The 26332-nt window shown below is 44.1% G+C and overlaps 1 protein-coding gene across 1 annotated transcript in view; it reads right to left on the reverse strand.

Annotated features, from left to right (window-relative positions):
- Positions 1-26332, reverse strand: part of dhx34 (DEAH (Asp-Glu-Ala-His) box polypeptide 34) — a 107261-nt gene that overhangs the window by 68023 nt on the left and 12906 nt on the right. The window contains exons 2-3 of the mRNA XM_039768037.1: positions 12903-13640; positions 7678-7989 (exon numbers count right to left, since the gene is read on the reverse strand). Coding sequence (XP_039623971.1) covers positions 7678-7989; positions 12903-13601 — 1011 coding nt within the window. The 5' untranslated portion in view covers positions 13602-13640. The remainder of the gene's footprint in view (positions 1-7677; positions 7990-12902; positions 13641-26332) is intronic.

A 26332-nucleotide genomic window follows, 5' to 3' on the forward strand; every position in this document is an offset into this window, starting at 1 on the left:
CCCGCCAGGCTTCCCGACCAAGGGGGGTGGACCGGGGACTATAATTTTCCCTCAATTAATTTTCCCAGAGCGCTTTGACTAAAGTCCATTTCAGCCTTTTGCCCCGAAGAGGATTCTCCGGACAAAAACCCCCGGGCTCTGTCCAATTTGTGCCAATCAGAGGGCCCCCGGGTGTTCCATACCCCCCGAACGGCCGGGATAATTTTTTTCCAGCCCTGCCTGCCCCAAGTCGGCCAAAGTTAAGGTGTGGGGAGCGAAGAGGGGGGGGCGGCCCGGAGGGGGGGATGGGGTCCCTGTCCTTCCAGGGTTTTCAGCAGGTTCAATGAAAACCCCCCCTTTTTTGGGCCCGGGATTGGATTTCCCACCAAATAGTCGCCAGTCCCTTTCCCCTTAACTTGGGGGGGGGCCTCCCAGTGGAAGCAACTTAGAGGGGGAGGTGGCACGGGACCATGACCCGATCTCCCGGGGAATCCCAAGGTCCCCTGGTATGGAACCTGTGCTGTTGAGCCCCCCCATGTGATTTTTAAGGGAAAGGAAAAACTTTTAAATCTATCCGAATCGAAAATTAATTTAGTGGTGGAAGAGCCTCTTCCCTTTTTTCAAAAATCCAATATCCCCCGGGTTTCCCCCATACAGTAGTTAAAAGGGAGCCCTGGAGGCTTGGGATTTCCCCGATAGGCAAAAGGGGGGGAGGTGACCCCATTTCCCTTCCATCCCCGCTGACCCCCGCAGCATTTGGAGGTTTGATTAAACCTCTCATAATCCGCCGGTTTGGGAGATACACGGGTTTTTTAAAAGCTTTATTTTCAGTAACCCAGTCTCCTTTAACGTTTCCGGGGGAAGGGGTCCCTGGTCTGTCAAGACCCTTTATCCCCCGCCCAATCCCCCAGTAACCCGGGGATGGCTTTGGGGGGAGCTGAGCCCCAAACGGAACAGCTTGGGATCGGGGGCATAATCCCCAGGGCAAAATGTCTTTTGTCCGGGAAAAGGGTCAGGGTCCCACCAGGGAAACCCCTTTGTGGAAGGAACCAATCAATGGAATAGAACAAGAGGGGAAAAGGTCCCCCCCAGGAATCTTGATTGACACCCGGCAGGAAGCGCAAAAGCGAAAACCTCCCTTAACCTTTAGTAAAAACCGGGTTGATCTGTCCAAATTTTTCGGGGCCCAGGTGGCCCCCTAGGGGGGGGGTGGGGCCAGCTCGCAACCGCCCGGGGAAATCCGACCCCAGCAGCCTGCCCCGCCCGCTCATTGTACCGGTAAAAGGGGGTCTTATCAGCCAAAGTGGGTGGGCATGATTAGTCGCTGCTGAAGGGGCCACTGCATTTTTTTTCAAACTTAGGGGGGGCGCTTCCATTGCCCCTTTGAAAGAAGCGGCGCCTTTTAAATTGAAACCAAAGGAAGGGACGCCGACCTCAATGGGGTTTCCCGCTCCGGCGGGTGGATGCGGCGCCCCCGGGCCCCGGAGTTCCGCCCCCCAGGACGGTGCTTCATCTCTCTGCCGGGTGATTACACCGGGGGCAGCGAAGGGGTTTATCTCCCCTCGAGGCCTTAACCCCGGGGGTGGTTGGTCCACCCCTTTTTTTTAGACCGTCCCGCCCAGTACACCGGGGTGGAGGATCAGGGATTGCCCACTTTCGACTGACCCCCCTGCTAATCCCGGGGGGTCCTGTACCCAGCGGGTTTTCCCGTGACACAGGTTATCGGTCTTGAACTTTAGCCATTGTCGGGTAGAAAACGGCGGGCAACAATGGAAATGTTGCGCCCGGGAAACGAGCAGAGCGGAGTTTTAAAACCGTTTAAAAACCACGCCCGAGCGGGGTCCAAATTTGCAGAGCACCCAAGCTCCTCCCCCACCTGCCTTCCTCGCCCCAAGCGGTTTATCCCGGGCCCCCGGGGCCCAAACCCGGTTAAGGAGGGGTTAGGTCTTGGGGCCCCCCCGGCTGAGTTTGCAGGGGCCCCTGCTCTCCCAAGGGGGGGCCTCTGTGTTTCCCGAAATCTGAGCCCTGACAGAAATGCCCCCCAGACCCGGGGGGAAACCCTGGGGAGAAAACCAGGACAGATAAAGCACCTGCTCAATTACCTGGGAGGGTTGTTTTTGGGCCGTAGCCACGCCAACCTTCCCCCTAAACCGGCTTGTTTCCGGTCGGTCCCCAGGGTCCCAAACCCCCACTTGTATTTCACCACCTGCCAGTCTGGGGCCCCCCCCGGGGGAAAAGGGGCTGTGGTTTCACTAGGCACCTCCCCCGAGAGCTACTGAGTCCCTTTCCCCCTCCAGGGCAGCCCAAATTTTGGGGCCCACCCCCCCCTCCTCTAGATGGCCCAGTTTTCCTGGGGAGCCCGCACCGGGTTGGCCCCCCACCCCCCCCCTGAAACTGGGCCCCCCCGCCCCACCTGGGGGTTTTGCGGTCCGTCCCCCCTTCTGGGGCCTCCATCCCCCGGCCGCCCCTGTAAAAAGGACAAAGACAGAAAAAGGGGGGGCCCCCCATGTTGGTATCCCTGCAACGTTTTTTTTTTTCAAATACCAGCACAAAGGGCCCCGAGTCCAAAAAAAAGACGTCAGAGAAGGGGAAGGCTTTTAAAGGGGGGGGGGGGTGAGGGCTTAGGGGTTGGGATGTTCATCTTTTTTTGGATTAGTCCCGGATGTGACATCAGGGGGCCGGGGGGAAGGTCTGCTCCCTTGGCTCGGTCCCAGAAGTGACGCCCCGAGACAGGTGGTTCCCGGGAGGGCTGGGTGAGAAAAAAGTTAGGGCCGCCACATCCCCGGATGGCTCAGAACTGCCTTCACCGGTTTAGCTGCCTCCCATGCGTTTTGAAAATATATATATATATATAAAACATATAATATTAAATATATATAAATACATATATATATATAATATATATATATATAATATAATATATATATAATATAATATATTATAATATAATAAAATATATATATATACATATTTTTAATATATATATATAATTTATTAAATATTATATATAATATATATATTATTATATATATATATATATAATATATTTTTTTAAAAATATTATATATATATATACAATATTATTATTATACATAAATTAAAATTTAATTTTAATAAAAAAAAAAATTAAATTGGGATCCCAAAGGGGGAAAAGCCCTTAAAAAATTTTTTTCCTGAGCTTTCAACCACCGGGCTTTATCCGGAAATTTTTTAGACTTATGAATCAAAGGCAATATATACAATACCTAAGGGGGGGGGTGGCTAGGGCCGGGGGGGGGGTTGTTGGGAGAAAATCTTGTTAATTATGAAGAAGTTCTTCTTAATTTTTTATATGCTGGATTTCTGTCCAAGTGTCTGTTGATGGCGTCTCATTTGATAACCAGGATTCAGCCAGCTTCTAGCACTTTTAGTATTGGCTTTAATTTTACTTGTACGTCGTCCAATTAAATGTATGTCCTGTTGATTTAGTATGCTATAGATCAATGACAGTGCGCCCTCTCTTCTGACGCAGCTATGGTGTTCCTGTAACGTGTTCGATTCTTTTGAAGTTTGTCCTATGTATACCGCTGAGCATGAATTGCATGGAATGCTGTATACGCGCTTAGTGTTTCTGCTGTCGATTTCTTGTTTTTGGCATTAAAGAGGGCGGCGCAGATTGTTCATGTGTTTGTGTGCTAGCAGATAACAGTAAGTTCGGTTGGTTTTTGGAATGTTGGTTTCGTGAGGCGTACTTTCCAGGACTAACATCATCAACTGACTTAAACCCTTCAACAGCTCCAGAACCGTAAGAAATTTAGAACGTATCGCCATTTGTTTGGTACGTCAATCTGTCTTTGGGCAGTTCGGTTTTGGCATCCATCCTTCTGACATCTATTGGCAAACTGAGTAATGACAGCTGGGTATAAACAATGGTCATAGTTTAAATTTTAGCTGATCTCAGATCTAAAATGACCATGCCAACATAATTATTACTCCGACTCTGATTAGAGTTGTAAAATACGGTTTGTTTTGAAAATTTATTTGCCAGAAATATCAAATGAGGTGCGCCAAAGAGCCGAGTTCATGACTCACAGCCCCATTTAAACAGGAAGCTCTTCATTACATTGGCCAAAAAGGTTTATTTTAGGCACAAATCAGTGCCATGATAACAAAATCATTTCAAGGACTTAAAAAAAACAAATAAGTTTTTGCAGAGAAAGTATGGATTTCACAAACGTAGAATTTGTAGCCCGATATGGGGCATTGACGTGAACACCATACATACGGATAGGATCAAATTATATATAAGGATATACATATATATACAATACATAAAGTGGGATGCAAAAGTTTGGCCAACCTTGTTAATAGTCATTATTTTCCTGTATAAATCGTTGGTTGTTACAATAAAAAATGTCAGTTAAATATATCCTATAGGAGACACACACAGTGATATTTGAGAAGTGAAATGAAGTTTATTGGATTTACAGAAAGTGTGCAATAATTGTTCAAACAAAATCAGGCAGGTTCATAAATTTGGGCACCACAAGAAAGAAATAAAATCAATATTTAGTAGATCCACCTTTTGCAGAAATTCCAGCCTCTAAACGCTTCCTGTAGGTTCCAATGAGAGTCTGGATTGTGGTTGAAGGTATTTTGGACCATTCCTCTTTACAAAACATCTCGAGTTCATTCAGGTTTGATGGCTTCTGAGCATGGACAGCTCTCTTTAACTCACACCACAGATTTTCAATTATATTCAGGTCTGGCGACTGAGATGGCCATTCCAGAACGTTGTACTTGTTCCTCTGCATGAATGCCTTAGTGGATTTTGAGCAGTGTTTCGGGTCGTTGTCTTGTTGAAAGATCCAGCCCTGGCGCAGCTTCAGCTTTGTATCTGATTCCTGGACATTGGTCTCCAGAATCTGCTGATACAGAGTGGAATCCATGCGTCCCTCAACTGTGACAAGATTCCCAGTCCCTGCACTGGCCACACAGCCCCACAGCATGATGGAACCACCACCATATTTGACTGGAGGTAGCAGGTGTTTTTCTTGGAATGCTGTGTTCTTTTTTCCTCCATGCATAACGCCCCTTGTTATGCCCAAATAACCCCATTTTAGTTTCATCAGTCCACAGCACCTTATTCCAAAATGAAGCTGGCTTGTCCAAATGTGCTTGAGCAGACCTCAAGCGGCTCTGTTTGTGCTTCCTCTTCATCACTCTCGCATACAGCATCTCCTTGTGTCAAGTGCGCCGAATGGTTGAACGATGCACAGTGACTCCATCTGCTGCAAGATGATGATGTAGGTCTTTGGTGCTGGTCTGTGGGTTGACTCTGACTGTTCTCACCATTCGTCGCTTCTGTCTCTCCGAAATCTTTCTTGGTCTGCCACTTCGAGCCTTAACTTGAACTGAGCCTGTGGTCTTCCATTTCCTCAATATGTACCTAACTGTGGAAACAGACAGCTTCAATCTCTGGGACAGCTTTCTGTATCCTTCCCCTAAACCATGATGGTGAACAATCTTTGTCTTCAGGTCATTTGAGAGTTGTTTTGTGACCTCCATGTTGCTGCTCTTCAGAGAAAATGAAAGGAGGAGGGAAACTTACAATTGACCCCCTTAAATACTCGGATTCACCTGTGTATGTAGGTCAGGGGTCACTGAGCTTACCGAGCCAATTGGAGTTCCAATAATTAGTTCGAAAAGTTTGGGAATCAATAAAATGACAACGGTGCCCAAATTTATGCACCTGCCTGATTTTGTTTGAACAATTATTGCACACTTTCTGTAAATCCAATAAACTTAATTTCACTTCTCAAATATCACTGTGTGTGTCTCCTATATGATATATTTAACTGACATTTTTTATCGTAACAACCAACGATTTATACAGGAAAATATTGACTATTAACAAGGGTGCCCAAACTTTTGCATCCCACTGTAGTTAAGCAAACCCCAGGGTTGGCCAGAGAAGCAAGCAGGGGGCTGAGCCCCCTAGTAAGAAGATATGATCAGGTGAAAATATAGATAGAGTACAGTCAGAAGATATTTAGAGAGGTCAGCTATTGAGGCTGAGAGCTCAGAATGGTGATGGTGATATGAAAGTGTTAACATTTATACTGTAGTATAGTCCTTTACTTGTCCTGCGTTTAGGTATATGTTGCATGGTTGTCCTGGGTAATGGTATTTTATATCACTCACTGTACCCTATAATATTTTGTATGGATAGTATGACAATAAAACCACATGACTTGACTTGAGTCACGTGACCGCGTAATATTATAGGATCGTATTATAGAGTGAGTTGAAATTCTTACTCACATGTGCTAATCAACGTGCAACACATCACCATTATTAGGGAGTATGACAGCCTTACCTTGTGTATAGCATAGAGAGGAGCCATAAGTACATTGAAGTACTTTAGGACTGAAGATCATAAATATATGTAATTACATATTTTTTACCATTTTTTTTCCCTCATTTATCAAGCTTCTGTAAAAAATTACATTTCCCCCAAGGGATCGATAAAGTTCTATCTATCTATTATATAGTGACTTTCACATCTATCTATCCATCAATCTATCTATGATATAGTGCTTTTCATATCTATCCATCTATTATATAGTGCCTTTCATATATATCTATCCATCTATTGATTATATAGTGCCTTTCATATCTATTATATAGTGCCTTTAATATCTATCTATTTATCCATCTATTGATTATATAGTGCCTTTCATATCTATCTATCCATCTATCATCTATTATATAGTGCCTTTCATATCTATCTTTCTATTATATAGTGCCTTTCATATATATCTATCTATTATATAGTGCCTTTCAAATCTATCCATCTATCTATTATATAGTGCCTTTCATATATATCTATCCATCTATTGATTATATAGTGCCTTTCATATCTATTATATAGTGCCTTTAATATCTATCTATCAATTATATAGTGCTTTTCATATTTATCTATCTATCTATTTACCTAGCAGGGTTCTTTGCTGTCCACATGTGGATAAAGCCACACATGTGAGGTGCTATACAGCAGCTACATTGAAGTATCGGTTTACATTCCCACAGCAATACACCTTGAAACACTTGATATGTGAGATTTGCAGCTTGTAAGCCAAGTAATGATAATAATAATACATCTTCATTTATATAGTGCCTTTCCCATGCTCAAAACGCTTCACTGAGCCTCATAAAGAAACAGCAGGTATATGTAACATTGGATACAGATGTTTCCTAAAAAGAACATTAAAAACAGATAGATACAGGATATACAAAGGCATTAAACAGAATAAAAGACAATAAACCAGAGAAAAATACTACATTCAATACTAAAAGACAGACTAGCAAATAGCGTCAAGTTAAGTTAGCCGCCTTCCTGAACAGATGAGTTTCCAGTTGTGTTTTTAAAGAATGAATGGAGTCAGGTGATCTCAGTCATTTCGGGAGGTCATACCAAATTCAGGGCGCTATATACAGCTGAAGGCCCAGTCACTCATAGAGCACAGCTTAGCATCTAACAAGGTTTTCTGGACATCCTGTTGGTGTCGTATCTAATTTGTTGTAATTTCAATGACTGCGATCATGAGATGGGATGGAGATTTCTGTGCCTCTTTTACATCAAAGGAAACATGAAACACACAAACTGAAGTGAACATATTTCAACAAGAAGCAGATTTTCAGCCAAGGAAAACATACCTGTATTGGGAAGAGCCTGCCAGGAACCTGGATGACGGGGGCACCACTGAAGTACTCCGAGAAGAGTTTGATGTTAATTGTGGCAGACATGAGGATGACTTTGAGGTCGGCACGTTGGGAAAGTAAACTGCGCAGAACTCCCAGCAGGAAGTCACAGTGCAGATGCCTCTCATGCACCTCATCCACGATGATCACCTGGTATTGTGGCAGACTCGGCTCTTGCTGGATCTGCCTCAGGAGGAGTCCCTCTGTCAGAAAAACCATCTTGGTGGCTGTGGTTCGGGTGGTCTCAAACCTGATCTGATATCCAACCTACAAAGAGTAAAGTCGCACAGAATATTTAGCTGCAAATCATTTTAGATTTTTACAGTGTGATGTATATCTTGGGCAGTGCTCTGTTTTGCTGTGTGTGCACCACGTACGTTGTAACAAACTCTGCAAAATATAAGGCACCTCTTGACACTGTGGACTAGATATGCTATACATTTTAGAACATTAGAACACTCTGGACGAGAGCAGGCCATTAAGCCCAACAAAGCTCGCCAGTCCTATCCACTGATTTCTTCCAAAAAAACATCAAGTTTTGAAAGTCCCTAAAGTCTTAGTGTCCACCACACTACTTGGTCTCTTATTAAAAGTGTCTATCGTTCTTTGTGTAAAGAAAAACTTCCTAATGTTTCTGTGACATTTCCCCTCCACTAGTCTCCAGCTGTGTCCCCGTGTTCTTGATTAACTCGTTTTAAAATAAAAATCTCGATCCACTGGACTAATTCCCTTTATAATTTTAAACACTTCACTCAGGTCTCCTCTTAATCTTCTTTTTTTTAAACTGTGAAGGCTCAGCTCTTTTAATCTTTCCTCATCACTCATCCCCTGTAGCCCTGAATCAGCCTCCTGCCTTCTCTGGACCTTCTCTTGTGCTGTTCTGTCCTTTTTGTAGCCTGGAGACTCCAGATGAGGCCTCACCAGTGTGTTATAAAGCTTGAGCAGAACTTCCTGTGACTTGTACTCCACACGTCAAGGCGCTATATAACCTGACATTCTGTTAGCCTTCTTAATGTCTTCTCAACACTGTCTGGCAGTTAATAGCTTAGAGTCCACTGCAACTCCTCAATCCTTCTCATAAGGTGGACTCTCGATTTTCCGACCGCCCATTTTGTATTCAGACCTCACATTTCTACTTCCTATGTGTAATTCTTTACATTTACTGACATTAAATTTCATCTGCCATAAATCTGCCCAAGCCTGTCTGCTGTCCAAGTCCTTCTGTAAATGATATAACAGACTCTAAATTATCTGCTAATCCACCTATCTTGGTATCATCTGCAAACTTAACCAGCTTGTTACTTATATTCCTATCTAAATCATTTATTTATATTAAAAATAGCAGTGGCCCCAGCACTGCCCCCTGCTGGTCACCACTCTTAACATCGGCCAATTCTGATGAGGTTTCTCACACCATCACCTTCTGCTTTCTGTGTCTGAGCCACACCACAACCTGAACTACCACTCCTTTTAGTTTGATGCCCACCCTCTCATGTGGCACCTCATCAAATGCTTTCTGAACATTCAGATAAATAATCTCATCTGCCCCACTCTGGTCGTATCTTTTTGTCCTCATAGAATTCCAGCCTGTTAGTAAAACACGACCTCCCTCTTCTGACTCCATGCTGACTGTTCCTAATAACTCCTATCCTTGCCATGTGTTACTCAATCTTATCCTTAATAATTCCATCCATTAATTTTCCTGTGATGCATGTTAAGCTTACCGGCCTATAGTTGCTTGGATCTGCCCTGTCACCCTTCTTTATATAATGGGATGATATTTGCCATTTTCCAGTCCACTACGCAGTGACTTCCTGACGTGTGAGTCCCTGTCTTGCACCCCAAAACACCAGGGTGAGTCTCAGTACTTTAACAAAACCAGCTGAAACAGGAACAGCACAGTTATTTCTTGTAGCGGGATCTACAACTCTCCGATACACAGACAGAACAATCAGGCAGGGTCGTGGCCAAGTAATCCTGTTCCCTGCATTTAAAATGTTCCTTGCATCACCCATCTACGACATCGCTTATACTGCGACCAGCTCAGATTTGCTTTGGCGGCGAGCTGCTGCAGCGCTAGGAGCCTGCGGTTGCCCCAGCAATGGAGAAACAGTCTTCCACAGACACGGCGACTGCGCTTCAGGATGCATTTTGGCGTGTTGTCCCGTTGGGGGGTCCCAAAAGAATTTGGAAACCTCACAATATGATGAAAACCTAGTGACAAACAACAACATGCCGGTAACCCTTAATTGTACTCTCAGTTAGTTATTAGTGGGTAAAATTTGGTTGCAGACAGAGTTGGGATCTTTCCTTAGAGATGGCACCGAAAAATAATTAAATAATGCAAAAAGGACAAAAAAATGGAATACCTACAAATAGGGGTGCATAGTAAAGCGCTTCTGGAAAAGTACTGACAAATATAACTTTTAAAATGGTACGCTATCAGCATTGGCACCAGAAGTAACTGTCAGCGTTCCTCTCAGTCCCCGCCATTGACATGCACAATGTGAATTTCCCCTTGGGATTAATAAAGTATCTATCTATCTATCTATCACTACTGCAGTTGTCTTAAAAGCTGAGGGAGCTGACCATTAGGACACTGAAGGGATGGCTGCTGAGAACGGTGCTTTGCAGGCCTTTGTCATTTGAAGCAGTAATAGCCATTAGGAATACCTCTAACCTCTTGGCTATATTTTTAAATCAATTTAATGGTATCTTGATAAAAAGAAAGTACAATTTTCTTTCAAAAATCTGAAAATGTCTGAGTTGTTTCTAAACTTTTGACTGGTTGTCTATATGGAAACATATACCTTTACAGTGATCCCTCGCTATATCGCGCTTCGACTTTCGCGGCTTCACTCTATCGCGGATTTTAAATGTAAGCATATCTAAATATATATCACGGATTTTTACTGGTTTATGGATTTCTCTTGGACAATGGGTCTTTCAATTTATGGTACACGCTTTCCTCAGTTTGTTTGCCCAGTTGATTTCATACAAGGGACGCTATTGGCGGTTGGCTTAGAAGCTACCCAATCAGAGCATGTATTACATATTAACTAAAACTCCTCAATGATATAAGATATGCTTCCCGTGCGGTGCTCGATTGTTTGCTTCTCTCTGTCTCTCGCACTCTCTCTGCCTGACGGAGGGGGTGTGAGCAGAAGATACAGACGCTCCTCTACAAAATGCCGCTTTATCGCGGTGATTCTGCATACTTAAAAGCACGTATTGATTTTTTGATTGTTTGCTTTTCTCTCGCTCTCTGACATTCTCTGCTCCTGACGGCACTTGTTTGAAGAGAAGATATGTTTGCATTCTTTTAATTGTGAGAAAGAACTGCCATCTCAGTCTTGTCATGGAGCACAGTTTAAACTTTTGACTAAAGGGTGTTATTTCATGTCTAGAGGGCTCTAATAATGTTAACAGTGTGGGAGAGTTTATAAGGGCTTAAAATATATAAAAATAAGCATACAAACATATGGTTTCTACTTCGCGGATTTTCACCTATCGAGGAGGGATTACTGTATTTCCTTAATATATTGTAAGACACGCGGTATACTGTCCTTACCCCTAGTAGATTAATAATGCCTGATCTTTTTACCTGGAAAAAGCAAAATGCTGTAATTGCCAATATTACAATTTAATTTGAGCTTAAGTAGATGCAGGCTTTATTTTAAAACTCTGCCACTTACTGTATTTGTAGTTGGTTAATAACAACCTGTGCTATGTCAGAGAGGAATTTGGTTGTGAACATACCTCAAAATGAGCAAGAAACACCCCTGAGATATCAGTGAGGGGATCTGCTCAATGCCAGGCTAAAATATGCTGCAATGTACACAAATGGCAGGGCTTCTTGAAATATAAACTTTAAAAATATACTGAACAGTATGGGGCGGCATGGTGGCGCCGTGGTAGCGCTGCATGGAGTTTGCATGTTCATCCCGTGTCTGTGTGGGTTTCCTCCCACAGTCCAAAGACATGCAGGGTAGGTGCATTGGTGATCCTACATTGGCCCTGGTGTGTGTGTTTGTGTGCCCTGTGGTGTGCTGGCACCCTGCCCAGGGTTTGTTTCCTGCCTTGTGCCCTGTGCTGGCTGGGATTGGCTCCAGCAGACCCCCGTGACCCTGTAGTTAGGATATAGCGGGTTGGATGATGGATGGATGAACAGTATGTTATAACTAACTTTAACTGTATATTTAAAGTATGTTGCATAATAGTTTTCTAAAAATGTTCTTACAGGCTGTTATTCCTAGTATTTCAAATTTAATAAGAAATATAATTTTGTATTGTCAGCAGCCATAGCACATGCACTTCAGAGCAGGTCATCCACCTGAAGCTAAGCAGGGTCAGGTCCGGGCAGTACTTGGATTGGAGACCATCTAGGAAAAGCTTGGCTTGCTGATGGAAGAGGTGTTGGTGAGGCCAGCAGGGAGCGCTTACCCTGTGCCCAGAATGTGCCTCCCCAAAACCCCCAGTGCACTGATGGGGACACTGTGCTGGAAAAATGGTGCCATCCTTCGTGAAACTGAGGTCCTGACCTCTCTGTGGTCATTAAAGATCACTGTGAATCTTTCAAAGAGAGTAAGGCAATTGCCCATCATGGCTCAGGTCATCAGTATAGCGATATCATAAATATTTATAGTTTAGTTATTACTATCATATAAACTTTATCTGCCATTAAACGCAAGAATCGTTTGGTACATGAAGAATTTCTCTCCTATCGCAGTCACTCCTTCATCTAACCATAAATTAGATTTAGTTAATAAAGACTTATTCTGTTACTGGGCATTAGAGCAATTCTACATTGTCGAAATGTTTTATAAAAGTATTTGTGTTTTTGTTCAACATATTATTCACTGCTGCATTATATAATGTGATGGGGTCATATTGCAAATGGTGCTGTTGATGGTAATTAACTGTGGGACGGATGGATGAATGGATGGATAGATGAAATGCAAGGCGATAGATAGATAGATAGATAGATAGATAGATAGATAGATAGATAGATAGATAGATAGATAGATAGATAGATGCTCAAGACATATAATAACAAAAACAGACCCTTTAAACACAAACAAGAATTACAAAAAACATAAATGTCTAACGTGGCTAACAGTAAGAGGCCCTACAAAGGCGTATTGCAGTAAAGTTCAATCTTTCAATTAAACGCTACCCACCTTAGACCCGTACTGATTCAGACTTTCGTAGCTGACCCTCTTTGCCAAAGAGATACAGGCGATGCGTCGAGGCTGAGTGCACCCAATGTGGCTGAAGCCGGCAGCGAGCAGATACTGGGGCACTTGGGTGGATTTTCCACAGCCTGTGTCTCCGGCCACCACCACTACTGGATGTGCTCTCACCATTTCTACAATCTTGTCCCGATATTGAAAAATAGGCAAGTTCTTCTGGTCCTTGTGAAGCTTGGCAAGTTTGCTGAAACTCTGCTTCTGTCGGAAGTCAAGGAAATGGAGGAGAGCTGTCCTACAAGTTGAGATCGCCTCTTTACTTGGGCCAGTCCTCTCTCTCCTCTGATGTCGACTCCTTTCCTCCAAGTCCTTAGAATATACGGAGAGGTTAATGCGGTATCTGGCATCGTACTCTTTTGGCAACCCAAGATTACAAGCAGGGGGTTTGCTTTTGTCCTTGTGGTGCCTTTTATCGTTGTCTCTTTCCACACCAAATCCTTGGCTTGCACTAGCAACTTCCTTCTTCTCTTGAAATTTCTTAAACCTTTCCAAGAATTTCCAGAATTCCTTGTGCTCCTCACTGCCTGCTTGTATGTAATCCTGCTCTCTGAAAAATATCTCATCCAGCTGGGCTCGGCTACTGGAGCAGTCCCAGTCCCACTGTTGGCTTTCCCTGCTTGATGAATGCATTCTTCTGGATCACATGCTGTTATTCCTTAGCGTCTGGACCTGTCAAAAGGAAAGCATGACAAGGCACAAGGTTAGGAAAAAATAATTTCTTGATCCCATACCTATCAGAATGCCCGACTTCAACAACGGTGATGTTCATGGTATGTTGTCTAGACAGGACAATGTACACAGAATTTTTAATCATCCATTGTGCCTGCTTCATCCACTATGCTTTACTGCAAGTTCTTTGGTGCCTTCTATTAAATATGCATTCAGTTGTCACTTATGGGTAAGTTGAAGCATTCTGTATAAGGTTTTAATATGTAAATTATGGAACGGGCAAAATACAACCAATTTAAAGGTACCATCAATACAACTCTTCCATAAAAGAGCTGATGATTAATGATGATGATTAATGCTAAAAACTAATGTTACCCCCATTAAGTGTGGAACGTGACATTAACAAAAGGCCAATATAAAATGCTTCCTCACGTACAACATTAAATGACATGTAGAGAGTCCAGTGAAATTCCTACATGTATGTGCTAATCAACATGCACCACCTCACCAATCTCCGACACCATGATTAGAGATTTGAAGAACCTGATCTTGAAACTTGAGCTTTTCTTACCTGAAGTTCCTCTGAACAAATCTGTCACTTGTAATTTCTAGAACTTCTAGAGCTGTCATGCACGAGTGACGCACTAAGTGAGTGTGTGGAAGGCTTGGCTCATGAGGTAAACAGGGCGACAGATGAAGGTGAGATGGCGATACGAACTTCTATTCCTCATCCTGCAGTACAGTGGAGGAGGACACTTTTGAAGACAAGCTGCCCCCGTCCCCCATCTTTCCAATCATCCCACTATAAGGTTGGAGTGGTGGCTCTGCGGGTAAGGATCTCAGCAGGTATCTGGATGGTTGCTGTTTAAAACCTTGTTACTCCCTGAAGAGTACCCACTCCGTTGGGCCCCTGAGCAAGACCCTTAACCTCAAAATTGCTCTGGGGCGCAGTACAATGGCTAACCCTGCACTCTGACCCACAAAGGTCATGAGAAAAGACAGTTTCCGGGATTAATTTAGTATATCAAATCTATTAAAAAAAAAAAAAAAAAAGTGAGACCAGCTTTGTTATATGGGATGGAGACATTGGCAAAGGAAACTGAGCTGGAGGTGTCAAGAGTTAAATACAATACAACACAATTTATTTTTTCTATAGCCCAAAATCACACAAGGAGTGCCGCAATGGGCTTTAGCAGGCCCTGCCTCTTGACAGCCCCCCAGCCTTGACTCTCTAAGAAGTCAAGGAAAAACTTCCAAAAAATCCGCAATAGGAAAAAAATTGGAAGAAACCTTGGGAAAGGCAGTTCAAAGAGGGACCCCTTTCTAGGTAGGTTGGGTGTGCAGTGGGTGTCAAAAAGAAAAAGGGGGTCAATACAATACAATACACAGAACAGAACAAATCCTCAATACAGTATACAAATAAAAAATGTTAGAAGAACGTAGCAGAATTTAACAGTGGATGATATCCCATAATATCATTTGGATTTGTTTAGAGCCCTGGAGACCTCAGCCATTAAGCTGCCTCCCCCATTAGGCCATTCCACGGCTGAAACAGTGCTGGGCCAGCCAATCCGATGAAAGGACTGCTGTACTCCACGATTCATGCGATCCACCATCAGAGATGACTTTACCTTAGGCAGGCAGAACAACTTGGCAGGTGGGCCGTGGCACCAAGTGCCACATTTGAGTATTGAGGAGAGAAACAGAATAGGTGAGGGTTAGTAACAAATTCTAACTATCATGTTACTGATGTTTTAGTGCTAATGGCTAACAACAGAGATGCAGTCTGTACAGTTTATCAGCAGCTCTAGTCAGGGTGTGCTACACTGAAGTAGTGAGTCTTTGAAAGCTGAGACCAAAGGGGCATCTCTGGCAGGCAGACCAGTTCACAGTTTAGGGGGGTCATGTAAGTAAAAGCTCAACCTCCCACTGTTATTTTATTAATCCTTGGAATCCTAAGCAGACCGGCATCTTGAGATCTTAATGTGCGCTCAGGTTTGTAAGTCATGATAAGTTCAGACGAGTAAGCCGGACCTCGGCCATTTAAGGCTTTATATTGTGAACGCTGGCCCCGGCACAGACAGACGGACAACATTTTTGCACCCAACACACTGTTTATTTACACTATTTACAATATAAAAAGTCACGTGCACTCACACAACCCCAGTGCCCCTGGCACTTAATCCCCCAAAGTCCAGGGCCCACAGTCTCTGTGCCTTTGTTCCTGGCCGCCTCCTGTCCTCTCTCCAGCTCCGTCAACACTGCCTCCCGACTTCCACCCATGACTGGAGGGAGGCGGCCCCTTTTATGGGAACTCAGATGGGCTCCAGCTGCTTCCCGGCACTTAGCGTTGGCCACACCACTGTGTGGCGGAAGTGCCGGCTGCGCACCCGGGAGCCGTCCGTGTCTCCCCGGTCGTCTTCCCCCTGGCACTTCCTGGTGTGGCGGAAGTGCCGGGCTCCCAGGATAAATAGGCACTGGGGCGCCGCCTGGCGGTGGCCACGGGTACCTACAGGGCCGGGCTTCAAAGCCCCCTACCCGAGGCCTCCTGTATAACCAGGACGGACGCCCCTTCTCGGTCTGGAGGAGGCACACGCCTCCTCTGGTCCTCCAAGCGCGCCGGGCTCCAGCCCCGGCCGAGGACCACACGGGATGAACCGGCATAGGGGCGCCACCTGGCGGTGGACACGGGGCCCTACAGGGCTGGGCTTCCAAGCCCCTTACCCGAGGCCCCCAACATAACCAGGACGGACGCCCCCTCGCGGTCTGGAGGAGGCACAAGTCCTATGAAGGACCACAATATGTTAAAGGTAGGATTTTGAAATCTGCCCTAAACTTAACCAGGAGCCAGTGTAAGGATTGAAGAACTGGAGTTATGTGTTCAGATTTTCTTGTTCTTGTAATAATTCTTGCAGCAGCATTTTGGATTAACTGGAGGTTGAATAAAGAACAGTTTGAACATCCAGTGAACACCGCATCGCAGTAGTCAATCCTACTAGAAATAAATGCATGAATTAAAGATGCTCAGATTTGCATTGGGTGTGATGAGGATGGACAGGATTAGAAATGAGGACATTAGAGGGTCAACACAGGGTGGACGGTTGGGAGACAAAGTCAGAGAGGCGAGATTGTGTTGGTTTGGACATGAGCAGAGGAGAGATGAGGGGTATACTGGGAGAAGGATGTTAAGGATAGAGCTGCCAGGGAAGAGGAAGGCCTAAGAGAAGGTTTATGGATGTGGTGAGAGAAGACATGCAGGTGATGGGGGTGACAGAACAAGATGACGAGGACAGAAAGATATGGAAGAAGGTGATCCGCTGTGGCAACCCCTAACGAGAGCAACCAAAAGAAGAAGAAGAAATAAAAGAATTAGCGTAACCTGAAGCCGGCGTTCATTCAACGGGCAGCGACTACTCACAGAAGTGTTAAAATGACAATCGCTAACAACTGGTGAATGTTGGCTGCTCATATTTTTTTGGTTTTGCTCTTTCTTTTAACTCTACCGTTGTCGCTATTAAATCAGGATCTCACTGGGACCCCAACACTTGACTCTGCTTTGCCTCCGTTTTCCTCACAGAGGTGAGATATAAATATAAAAAATTCTTTTCGCGTTTGAAACGGATATTACGTATGACCACAGAACATATTATAATACACTACGTGCGTATGACCGGAAACAGGAACTAATCACTTTGTTTGTGGACGCCAGTTTTTATTTCGTCTTTACAAATTATCATTTGTGTGAGAGTTATTTTACTGATATTGAAAAGAAGTAAACACTGTGGCCCCCGGCCGGGGCTGGAGCCCGGCCGGGACGCCCAGGAGGACGTGAGGAGGGCTTGTGCCTCCTCCAGACCGCGAGGCGCCCGTCCTGGTTCTGTTGGGGGCCACGGGTTGAGGCATGGAAGCCCTTCCCTGTCAGGGGCCCGTGGTCACCGCCAGGCGGCGCCGATGCCGGTTTATCCCGCGGCGGTTGCCGGTTGGGGCTGGAGCCCGGCCGGGGCGCTTTTGAAGGACCGGAGGAGGGCGAGTGCCTCCTCCAGACAGAGTGGGGCGCCCGTCCTGGTTAGGCAGGGGCCTCGGGTACAGGGCTTTGAAGCCCAGCCCTGTAGGGACCAGTGGCCACTGCCCCGGTGCCTAACTATCCCGGGAGCCCGGCACTTCCGCCACACCAGGAAGTGCCGGGGGGAAGACTTTGTGTGGCACCCGGAGAGCTGCCAGGAAGACAGCCGATACTTCCGCCACGCTGGGGGGCTAAGGACGGAACACCTGGGGCTCATCCGGGAGCCGTATTTAGGCCTCCCTCCAGTCATTGGTGGAAGTCGGGAGGAAGCAGACTGAGCTGGAGAGCGAGGACAGGAGGCGGCCAGGAAGGCACAGAGGACTGTGGGCCTGGACTTTTGGGGAATTCGGTGCGAGAAGGCACTGGGGGTGCACGTGAGCAAAGACCTTGTATATAGTGTATATAAATAAACAGTGTGTTGGGCAGAAATATGTTGTCCGTCTGTCTGTGCCGGGGCCAGCGTTCACAACACCTATTTGGTAAGTAATTATTTAAGAAAACTTTGATATTTTAATAAATGTCTATTATTATACAGTGGTGTGAAAAACTATTTGCCCCCTTCCTGATTTCTTATTATTTTGCATGTTTGTCACACAAAATGTTTCTGATCATCAAACACATTTAACCATTAGTCAAATATAACACAAGTAAACACAAAATGCAGTTTTTAAATGATGGTTTTATTATTTAGGAGAAAAAATCCAAACCTACATGGCCCTGTGTGAAAAAGTAATTGCCCCCTTGTTAAAAAATAACCTAACTGTGGTGTATCACACCTGAGTTCAATTTCCATAGCCATCCCCAGGCCTGATTACTGCCACACCTGTTTCAATCAAGAAATCACTTCAATAGGAGCTGCCTGACACAGAGAAGTAGACCAAAAGCACCTCAAAAGCTAGACATCATGCCAAGATCCAAAGAAATTCAGGAACAAATGAGAACAGAAGTAATTGAGATCTATCAGTCTGGTAAAGGTTATAAAGCCATTTCTAAAGCTTTGGGACTCCAGCTTAACCACAGTGAGAGCCATTATCCACAAATGGCAAAAACATGGAACAGTGGTGAACCTTCCCAGGAGTGGCCGGCCCACCAAAATTACCCCAAGAGCAGAGACGACTCATCCGAGAGGTCACAGAAGACCCCAGGACAACGCTCTAAAGAACTGCAGGCCTCACTTGCCTCAATTAAGGTCAGTTTTCACGACTCCACCATAAGAAAGAGACTGGGCAAAAACGGGCTGCATGGCAGATTTCCAAGACGCAAACCACTGTTAAGCAAAAAGAACATTAGGGCTCGTCTCAATTTTGATAAGAAACATCTCAATGATTGCCAAGACTTTTGGGAAAATACCTTGTGGACTGATGAGACAAAAGTTGAACTTTCTGGAAGGCAAATGTCCCGTTACATCTGGCGAAAAGGAACACAGCATTTCAGAAAAGAACATCATACCAACAGTAAAATATGGTGGTGGTAGTGTGATGGTCTGGGGTTGTTTTGCTGCTTCAGGACCTGGAAGGCTTGCTGTGATAGATGGAACCATGAATTCTACTGTCTACCAAAAAATCCTGAAGGAGAATGTCCGCCATCTGTTCGTCAACTCAAGCTGAAGCGATCTTGGGTGCTGCAACAGGACAATGACCCAAAACACACCAGCAAATCCACCTCTGAATGGCTGAAGAAAAGCAAAATGAAGACTTTGGAGTGGCCTAGTCAAAGTCCTGACCTGAATCCAATTGAGATGCTATGGCATGACCTTAAAAAGGCGCTTCATGCTAGAAAACCCTCAAATAAAGCTGAATTACAACAATTCTGCAAAGATGAGTGGGCCAAAATTCCTCCAGAGCGTGTAAAAGACTCATTGCAAGTTATCGCAAACACTTGATTGCAGTTATTGCTGCTAAGGGTGGCCCAACCAGTTATTAGGTTCAGGGGGCAATTACTTTTTCACACAGGGCCATGTAGGTTTGGATTTTTTTTTTCTCCCTAAATAATAAAAACCATCATTTAAAAACTGCATTTTGTGTTTACTTGTGTTATATTTGACTAATGGTTAAATGTGTTTGATGATCAGAAACATTTTGTGTGACAAACATGCAAAAGAATAAGAAATCAGGAAGGGGGCAAATAGTTTTTCACACCACTGTATGTACTATTATGTATGTGTCAACTGTTTATAAAAGATTTGTCAAAACACGGAAATTACGTATGACCACAGAACATATTATAATACACTAATCTTGACAAAGGCCGGTAGAGGGAATAGTGTCTTCATACCACGTATCCCGCTCATCCCTGGGGACATGCCATTTGACTTCAAAAGGCTACAATTTCCGGTCCACCTTGCATTACAATAAATAGAGCAAAAGGCCAATCACTTAAAGTTGTAGGAATCAATTTAGAAAATCCATGCTTCTCCCACAGTCAGTTGTATGTAGCGTGTTCTCTGGTGGGTACATCAAAAAATTGATCCATTTATGCACCTAATGGGCAAACAAAAAATGTAGTTTACCCGAAAGCACTGCAGTAGTCCTCAATGTATCATTACTTCTTAAATGTTAATATTTTACTGTTTAATTATTTATACGCTTCTTATATGTCATTCAAATTCTCTTATAGAAATGTTTTACTGTTTAATAATTTATACACTTCTTATATGTTGTTCAAATTCTTATATCAAAATCTTTTACTGTTTAATAATTTATATTTATATGCAATGTGCTTCTTATATATTACTTCATATTCTCATATGCTAATGATGTTAATAATGTTGTTTATATTGATTTCTATGTTGTTGTAAATGCTCTTTATTTGTTGAAAAAAAAAATTGGTAATTTAACAAACTTTTTTCATAAATACTGCATTTTATTTTTTTCCCTTGCACTCAGTGAGCGAAGCCACTGGGTAATCAGCTAGTGCTTTCATGAAAATCTTCCATCTTGAGACACAAAAAGAGGAGCAGGCCTTCAAAAACTCACCAAAATGGCCAGACCAGCTCTCAGTTTTAGGTCTGTTCCCAATGTATTGGCCTCACCCCAGGGAGCCTGGCTTGAAATCAAAAAAGGTAGGCTACAAGCCCAAAAATATATGCTATTTTTACATAAAGTTCAAATTGCTTGCAAGAATGAAGGAGACAAAATATTGAAATAATTTATTGACAAAGGGACCTAAAGGCAAAAACATGCAGAAATTATTTTTCTGCCTAATGACCAACCATTATTGTGCAATCAACAATTCTCATGAGGGTTCGGGTTAGGATTAGGGTTATGGTTACGTTAAACTGTGAACAATAGAGCCCAATCGTCCCACTCATTTAAAATAAACGGAAGTGCTCTCCTCCCCGCGGTGCGATCTGCCTAAATTCTTTTCTCCCCTTACTTGTCCCAACTCTTCTCAGTACATTTCTCCCCGTTTTTGACAGTTTTCTCATTGATAATTATTTCTGTTCTTCTGCAAAGGTTGCTGTCTAGGGTTAGGTGACATTCAAGGTTGCCTACCTCACCAATGGAAGAATCGGCAGCTTTACTGCAAAATAACACATAAATTGACAAGCACATAACACCGAGGAGTCACTAACATTAGGTGCTGGAATTACTCCATTAAACAAGCAGCTTCACAGACAGCTGCAGGGAAGTCTAGAAAAACAGCAAGTCTGCAAAGTGTCCTATGAACTCAGTCTACAGCGAGCCATCCTTCTACAGTGGGTATAGAAAAGAATCCCCCTTTGAAATATTCCCATTTTTTTGCTTTACATCCTTAAATGAAAACACACAAACTAGGGTTAGGGTTAGCGTAGTTAGGGTTAGAGTAGCTTTACTTACTCAATGCAACTGATAACATCCAAGTTCATATCATATTCATATTCATATAATATCACAGCTGCAGTTCAGAAGAATTTTAAAAAATAAAAAACAAGACCTACTGAGATGAATAAAGGATCAGCAGCAACCTCTCCTAAACTCACTCAGGTGGCAGTGCCCACCATTCCCATTGCGGTTACTGGCTTCCTTCCACCTGTGATCAGTTGTAATGAGTGTGATTAGTGAAGCTCTTCCTGGTCCATTCACTCCCTTGCTTGGTAGAACAATTGACAGCAAACAACTGACTATGGGTGGCCAGCCACTTTCTAAAGATCTCAGGGATAGAGTTGTGGACAGACATAAGGCAGGAGATGGAGACCAACAACATCTCAAAGGCTTTATTAATCCCAAGGAGCTCAGTAAAGTCCATCATAAAAAGAGGCAAGTGCTTGGTACTACTAGGACCCTCCCTGGATCCTCCAAACTGGATGGAAGAGCAAGGAGGACACTGGTAAGAGAGGCTACCGAGAGGCCAATGGCCACTGTGAAGGAGTTACAGGATTTGGTGGCAAAGAGCGGTCATTGTGTTCATGTGACAATTTCACAAGCGCTCCACAATTGTGGCTTGTTTGGGAGGGTCCACAAGGAAAAAGCAACTTCTCAAGAAAGGCCACATTAAGGCTCATTTGAGCTTTGCCAGAATACACCTTGAAGATTCTGATGCCAAGTGGAGAAAAAAGGTCTTATGGTCAGATGAGCCCAAAATCAAACTGTTTGGCCTCAACACCAAACGGTCCACCAATGCAGCGCACCATCCACAACACACCATACCTGCAGTGAAGCATGGAGGGGGCAGCATCCTGTTGTGGGGGGCCTGGGGCTCTCGTTAGGGTAGAAGGAAAAACGGATGGGGCAAAAATACCCTTTAAATTCTTGAGGAAAACCTGCTACCATCTGCCAGAAAGCTGAAGATTGGCAGAATGTTCACCTTTCAACACAACGACGACCAGAAGCACACAGCAAAATTGACCACACAGTGGCTGAAGGAGAAGAAGGTGAATGGTCCTGGTGTGGCCAGTCAGAGCCCAGAACTAAATCACAGTGAAAATCTGTGGAAAGATCTGAAGATAGCAGACCAGCAATGCTCACCAGCCAAACTGACCGAACATGAACAATTAAACTGTAAAGAAGAGTGGGGGCAAATATTGAGTGGGCTCTAAATGAAGATGTGCAAAGCTGACAGAGAAGAATCAACAGACTCAAGGCTGTCATTAAAGCAAAAGGTGGGTCAACAAAATATTCACATGGTGATCCTTTATTAATCTCAGAAGGTCTTGTTTTTGATATTTTATATTTTTTCTTTCACTTGGATGTTAGAGGTGTACCACTGCCCCGGGAGAACAACTAACCCCCAGGTTACCACACAATTAGAAAACTGCTGGAGCAAAGCAGTTAAATATCAAAAATCTATCGGGGCAACATGACCAACGCTCGTCCTTTTATGTGACCGCTCACCACATGTCCGGGCTCCGAATGAAAGCTACAAGCCATATCACAAAATAGAGAAGAGAAAAAAACGACACATATACGGGTGACACAGAAAAACGGGAACTTTTGAAATGCATAGTGGCAGCAATGACATGACATGACAGGGACCTTGAGCTGTTAACAATCTCGCCATTTAGTAATTTAGTAATCAACTGCAAGGCAATCAATGGCAGCTGTGTGAGAATTGTTCGGTAACCGTGTCATCTCAAGATTCGGTGACATTCCCTGGCCCTCTAGATCACCGGATTTGTCCGTTTGTGATTTTTTTTTACCATATGAGTCGGGTCTACACGACACGGCCAAGGACACCGAATGAATTGAAACAAAGAATTCAAGACGAAATTTGTGGTATCCCAGCTGAGATGTTGCAGCGATCAATGGGGAACCTCAGATTGGAAGAATGCATACGTACAGGAGGACGCCATCTACAGGACATAATTTTCAGATATTGACAATTTGGATTACTGTCTCTTAAAAGGCAAGTTGTAGTGGTTCAATTACTGTCAATAAGATTTTTTTGTTGTATTTCTTCTATTTTTATTGGGTTTTTCAAAAGTTCCCGTTTTTCTGTGTCATCCTTGTGGCATTAAACACCCAGGAGGACCGGAGGAGGGCTTGTACCTCCTCCAGACCGCGAGGGGGCGTCCGCCCTGGTTATGTTGGGGGCCTCGGGTACAGGGCTTGGAAGCTCAGCCCTGTAGGGACATGTGGCCACCGCCAGGTGGCGCCCCAGTGCCTGAATATCCCTGGAGCCCAGCACTTCTGTCACACCGGGAAGTGCTGGGGGCAAGACGACAGGGGACACCCGGATGGCTTCTGGGTGCAGCTTGGCACTTCCGCCACACTGCGTGGCGTGGCTGAGGAGTGCCGTGTAATGAAGGATTTTTCTAAAGAGAGGGGATCAAAGAGAGCAGATGGCGTTGGTCGCCAGCGCAAAACCAGCTTCAAGAAGGAAAAGTACTGGGAATATGGCCAGAGGGTCATGCTGACTTGTTTTTCACTTCAAGGGGCTTCACTACGCAATTCTTATTTTTGTGTGCCTCCTGGTACCAGGTGTCGTCATCATCAGGACCGTGCAAAACAACACCTGCGTCCGTGGAAAGGTGTGTGTGCTGAAACTAATCACTTCTGTATACACTGCTTACACGTAGCGCTTTGGGCAAGGAGCGCATCAATTAGTATATAAGGGAAGGTTCAGCCTCAGTTTCTTTGGAGGCTCAACCATGGGGACAGCGCGCACCGCCCGGTAAATTGGAAAGGCTAAAAGGGTTGATCCTTTGACAAGACTGACAAGCGGGCCCCCTCAGTCTACTGGTCTGGGATGATGGCTCTGGGTCTTTTGATGTATGTTACTGTATGTATGAATGTTGTTTGTCTCTTTGTCTAAGTTTGTCTCTTTATTTCTATAACCCATTCATATGTATTTAAATGTTATAATTGATTAAGTAAACAAAATAGAAGTATTGGACCTCTTCTCTGATTCTTTGCCTACTTATGTTCATATCCCTGGAACCATTTTCCCATAACAAAACAGCCGGAAGCAGCTGGAGCCCATCCGATTCCTATTTAGGGGCCACCTCCTTCAGTCGACAGCGGAAGTCGGGTGGAAGACAGACGGAGCTGGAGAGGGGACTGGAGACGGCCAGGAGAGAGAGACATTGAGACTGCGAGGCCTGGACATTGGGGGAACGGTGCAAGAGGCACTGGGGTTTTGGTGCACGTGACTAACTGTAAATAAATTGTATAATAAACGTGTGTTGGGCGCATGAACGATGTCCGTCTGTCTGTGTCCTGGTTCAAGTCCACACCCTGTATATTTTACATACAGGCAAAAAAAAAACAAACAAATAAATACATAGCAATCAACACCACCTTCCCCGGTTTAGGAGCGAGATGTTCATGAGTAGGAGAAACCAGTTTGTCCATATAGGTTAACTGTCTTTACCATTTATGGCAAAGAGAAAGCCCACCGGAATACGCCGGCCATCGAACCGATATCAAAAAAGTTCAATATTACCTGTCCAAAGAATCGTCAGCGAAACCCAAGAAAAAAAGAGTCCGTCTTCAGATACGCGTCTACCATGTGACGCTGAGTGAACAAAAAAACTTTTTCCAGCAGGTATTTTTCTTGGCACTACCTCGTTGCTTCCCTTTGCTCCACCCCAAGATGTCTCCCTTTCTCCCCTTCTCTTCCGTTTTTTTAAGTCGTCAGCACCGTGTTATGACGTCCCCCTTAAAGGTGTATTTACAGTGTCCACTTTCCCTGCAATGCACCCTACGGAGCAGCAAACTGCCAATGGAACAATAGCACATGTGGCACCCGCTATATATTGTGTATTGAGTAAGTAAAGCTGGAAAGAAATATTGGTTTGTGGGTTTTCATTTAAGGCTGTAAAGCAAAAAAAATGAGAATATTTCAAAGGGAGGGATTCTTATTTTATACCCACTGTATAGCCAAGGGGGCAATAGGACCCAGGAGTATTTTAATTAGGGTTGTGCCAGCTACTTCAGGCCAGTGGGTAGCATCGCGGAGGAGCAGTTGGGCCTTGTAGTGTGACTGAATGACCCTTTGTTACTTGCTATTGATCCGCGGCTCCTTGGTTGAGATCTAGGAGATGTTGGGCAGCCAGTGGCAGATTTGACCGCTGCTGAAAAGTGGCGAGAGAGAGAGAGAGAGAGAGAGAGGGAGAGAGAGAGAAAGAGAGAGAGAGAGAAAGAGAAAGAGAGAGAGAAAGAAAGAGAGAGAGAGAGAGAAAAAACGTTCTCGAAATGTTTGTATGGTTATTTTTATATATTTTAAGCCCTTACAAACTCTCCCACACTGTTTATAAATATTCCCCACAGAGTTATACAGCATAATTCCTTTGTATTCTCTTAGATATTAGGTAAGATTCATTGTAATTATGTATACAGTAAAACCTAAATATTATTTTAAAGATATTGAGTGTCTCCGATATCACATACTGTATGTTACAGCCATTACGATAGACAGGCCACCAGCAATAAATACGTACAACACAAGAAAAATAGTATACATTAAATGTGTGTACAGTGACACTAAAGGTACGTACATGTACTAAGTACTGTAAGTAGAAAATGAATTATGGTTACTCACCAACAATGACACGATGACTTGTCCGATAACAATGAGTTTAATTTTACTGCACAACAAAGGAGAGCGTTACAGCTCTTCTAAAGGAGCCTCTTCAGGTGATTGTGTAGCACCGCCGTTGTTCTTCTTCAATCCAAATCCCCTAAAGCAGATTCCATCCAGACTACTGCCT

This window comes from Polypterus senegalus, chromosome 11, assembly GCF_016835505.1.
Source record: "Polypterus senegalus isolate Bchr_013 chromosome 11, ASM1683550v1, whole genome shotgun sequence".
Classification (NCBI taxonomy): domain Eukaryota; kingdom Metazoa; phylum Chordata; class Cladistia; order Polypteriformes; family Polypteridae; genus Polypterus; species Polypterus senegalus.